The 3,482-nt window shown below is 41.1% G+C and overlaps 1 protein-coding gene across 1 annotated transcript; it reads left to right on the top strand.

The window, feature by feature from the left end:
* The first annotated feature begins 578 nt into the window (after nt 1-578).
* LOC109588237 (SET domain-containing protein 3-like) lies at nt 579-1,736 on the top strand. The gene has a single exon (XM_020004416.1). The coding sequence runs from the start codon at nt 620-622 to the stop codon at nt 1,715-1,717; it is 1,098 nt and encodes a 365-aa protein (XP_019859975.1). The 5' UTR covers nt 579-619; the 3' UTR covers nt 1,718-1,736.
* The last annotated feature ends 1,746 nt before the right edge of the window (nt 1,737-3,482 follow it).

Genomic DNA, 3,482 nt, shown 5'->3' with positions numbered 1-3,482 from the left:
AATTGTAAAAAATAATGATATTTTATGTACATGTAAAGCTTACATTAACCCCATACTTTCAAATTGCAAAAACGCGCATTTATCTGGTGGACTAGTGACAATGGTGTACAGCACATACAAACAACTGAGGACTTTCATTCCTTTTGTAAGTTTTTGAGTAAGTATTCACGACTAATTTTACTGTAGCACTTGGGTACAAATCTACAAGTATTGTCCAGCTCATGAGAGAAGAGGGACTGGATGTCAAAGTCTCAGGTGTGAGCAAACTGATTAAGAAATACATGGAAACTGGTTCAATCACTCGAAGGCCAGGTTTGTCAGTATTAATTCCACTACTCTCCTCTTTATTTTGACAATATAGGATCTGGAAGACCTTCAAAAGTAACCAGAGAAGTTTTAAAGATAATAGAGGACCACACGTGATCAAGATGGCTACCTGTTTTTAGGCTCTGTTTAAGCCTTCTCTTCCTTTGTCTTTGTGCCGGTTTAGTTAATTTCTAGCCGGCCACATAATCAGGTATTTATCCCTGCTATTCATTTGTGTTCTCCGTCCCCTCTCCTGTAGCCAAATCGTTACTTCTTGGAATCACGTGTCCTCACTGCCAGTCAGCTCTGCAGTATGCCACCCAAGCTGAAGTCAAAGTCGGGTACTACAGCTACTGGTAATAAACAAACCAGTACATCAAAAGGGAAAGATAGTGGTTCTTCTGGTGTCTCAGGTGCCCAATCTGGGTCTCATAGTACTGTGAACTGTGTATGTGGTTCACCTATTGACTCAGGGCATATGGTCGAGTGTGAGTCATGTTCGTGTTGGTCACATGTGCAGTGTATTGGTCTTTCGCCCTCATGTGCCTCAACCTATCCGTATATATGTCCATTCTGTGTAAGACTTCTTGTGACTAATCTTAGTGAATTGCGTTCTGAGGTTGCATTTCTTCGAAACAAGATTGAATCAATTGAATCATCTTTTTCTACCACATCTACATCATCTATCTCCTCCGAGATTGAAAGTATTAATGACCAACTGAGGCTCCTATCATCTAGAGTTGACTCTTCTCCAGACACCAGCCAGACTCAGACAAATACTTCTGAAACACCATCCAGACCAGTATCGAATCACACTGTCAATCACGATGGTAGTCGTAGGGGAAATCTAGTCATTACAGGTTTACCGGAATGTCCACAAGGTACAACAAGAGTTGATCGGTTTCTTAAAGATCAAGAAACTGTTGCCTCCATCCTGTCTACTGTTTCTCCGTCAGTTAATTCCCAGTCTGTCAAAGATCTTTTCCGTTTAGGAAGGTACCGTCCTGATCAATCTAGACCAATCCTCGTGAAATTTTTTCGTTCCTGGGATGCTACTGTTGTTCTCCGCAATAAGTCAAAATTGGCCGATTCTCCCAATATTTCTATCAGACCAGATCTCTCTCCTTCTCAAAAGACTGCTCGTTCCCTGTTGCTTAGGGAGCGTAGAACCTTAATGACGTCTGGTAACAATGCTGGTGACATCAAGATTCGTGGTAATAAGATTTTTCTACGAGACTCTCTCTATGGGGAGGTAAACAATAACTCATTTGTACGGGCTCTTGCTCCTGGTGACTCTGACACGTCTAACACGACTGATTCTGCTACGGTATCATCTACTTTACCTCCTTCTCGTGTATCACCTCCTGTTACTCCTTCCCCACCTACTGTCACCCCTCCGTCTTTCCAGTAGCTTCGCCCACGCCCATCCTCATGGGCCTCTGGAATGCCCGTAGCCTTAATCGTAAGTTGTCCTTTTTGCAATCGTTGGTCTACTCAAAATCCTATGGTATTTTTTGTATTACTGAGTCATGGTTGTCTAAATTTGTTTATGATAATGAAATCCTGCCATATGGGTATACTATTTACAGATGTGACAGAGGATCCCGTGGGGGGGGGCGTGGTTGTTGCTGTGGCTGATACAATTCCTTCCCAACTTATTCCTAATCAAGTCGATGTGGAGATGGTTTCTGTTGAACTGATTGATTTGAACTTGGTTGTTTCTTGTATATACATTGCACCTAACAGTTGTGATACCTATCGCAACCTTGTGTTATCATCAATTTCCTCTGTTGTCTCAGGTGGTCACCGTGTCATAATTACAGGTGACTTCAACTCCCCTGATATTAATTGGTTATCATTATCTGCTACTACTCCCTTTTCTAACTCACTTTGTGACCTTGTTTTTTCTCTTAATCTAAAACAGTTAGTTTTGTGTCCAACTCATGTTCATAGTAATACGCTGGACTTAGTTTTTACCGATTCCCCAGAGTTTCTTAGTGATGTTTCAGTTGATTCTCTCTCTTGCTCTTCATACTCTGATCACTTTCTCCTATCTATTTTTATTAGAGGGTGTAGCCAGTCGCATGTTCGGTCACCTAAACCCAATGGTAGAGTTCTTCTCTACTCTAAAGCTGATGTGGATGGTCTATACTCATTCTTAGAGTGCACTGATTTCATGTCCCAGTTTAAATATGGAGACATTAACTCTATGTGGTCTACACTGCAGGGGGCTATTGTGGAGGCGTGTAATCTCTTCATTCCTTCTCGTAGTATTGTCAAAAGATCTTATCCTGTGTGGTTCACCCCAAATATAATTCATCAGTTAAAGTGTGCTAGAACTCTCAGGAGGAGGCTGAGACGAGGCTCTAATACATCCACTATTACTCAGCGCTTGCTGGCTATTGAACATTCACTAGCTATTCTTATACCAGAAGCAAAACAGATCTATGAGTCCACTTTAGTAATTGATTTTCGAGTGAATCCCAGGGTTGTGTATAATTATGTGAGGCATCTTTCTGCCTCTTCTAATATTCCTGTAGTCATACATCATAAAAATTGCTCTACTTCAGACATCTCAGTTAAGGTCAATTTATTCAATTCTTTTATTAACTCTGTTTTTACTCAGAGTCATTTTACACTCCCCTCTCTTGACCATATGCCTACCCCTTCTGCTCAATTGTCATCTATTGAAGTTACTACCTCTGATGTATTTGAGGCTTTGTCTAAACTAGACTGTTCTAAGGCTGTTGGGCTTGACTGTATTAGTGGCAAATTTTTGAAGATGTGTGCTGGGTCCCTTTCTGCTCCAGTTACTGTTGTTTTTAGAGAGTGCTTACAGTACGGCTGCCTTCCTGATGAGTGGAAGATCCATAAGATTGTTCCAATCTTTAAGTCCGGTGATCCTAGTGATGTTGAGAACTATAGGCCAATATCTCTTCTGAGCATTCTATCCAAGGTCCTGGAATCAATTGTATACAAAAAAGTAATCATGTTTGTTCGATCCTCTCTCAGTCATAGTCAATTTGGCTTTTTGGCTAACCGTTCCTCAGTATCCCAGTTGCTGCTCTCTTTTGACAAGATAATGAGTCATTGTGATCGTGGTTTGCCTACTGACATGGTCTATTTTGACTTTAAGAAGGCATTCGATTCGGTCTCGCACTCGATTCTTCTCTACA

The sequence above is a fragment of the Amphimedon queenslandica genome, unplaced genomic scaffold (genome assembly GCF_000090795.2).
Source record: "Amphimedon queenslandica unplaced genomic scaffold, v1.1 AMPQUscaffold_12219, whole genome shotgun sequence".
NCBI lineage: Eukaryota > Metazoa > Porifera > Demospongiae > Haplosclerida > Niphatidae > Amphimedon > Amphimedon queenslandica.
This window is presented reverse-complemented; position numbering and strand designations above follow the sequence as displayed.

Coding starts and splice junctions, on each gene's coding strand:
- LOC109588237 (XM_020004416.1), top strand. CDS start 620: ATGCCACCCAAGCTGAAGTCAAAGTCGGGTACTACAGCTACTGGTAAT.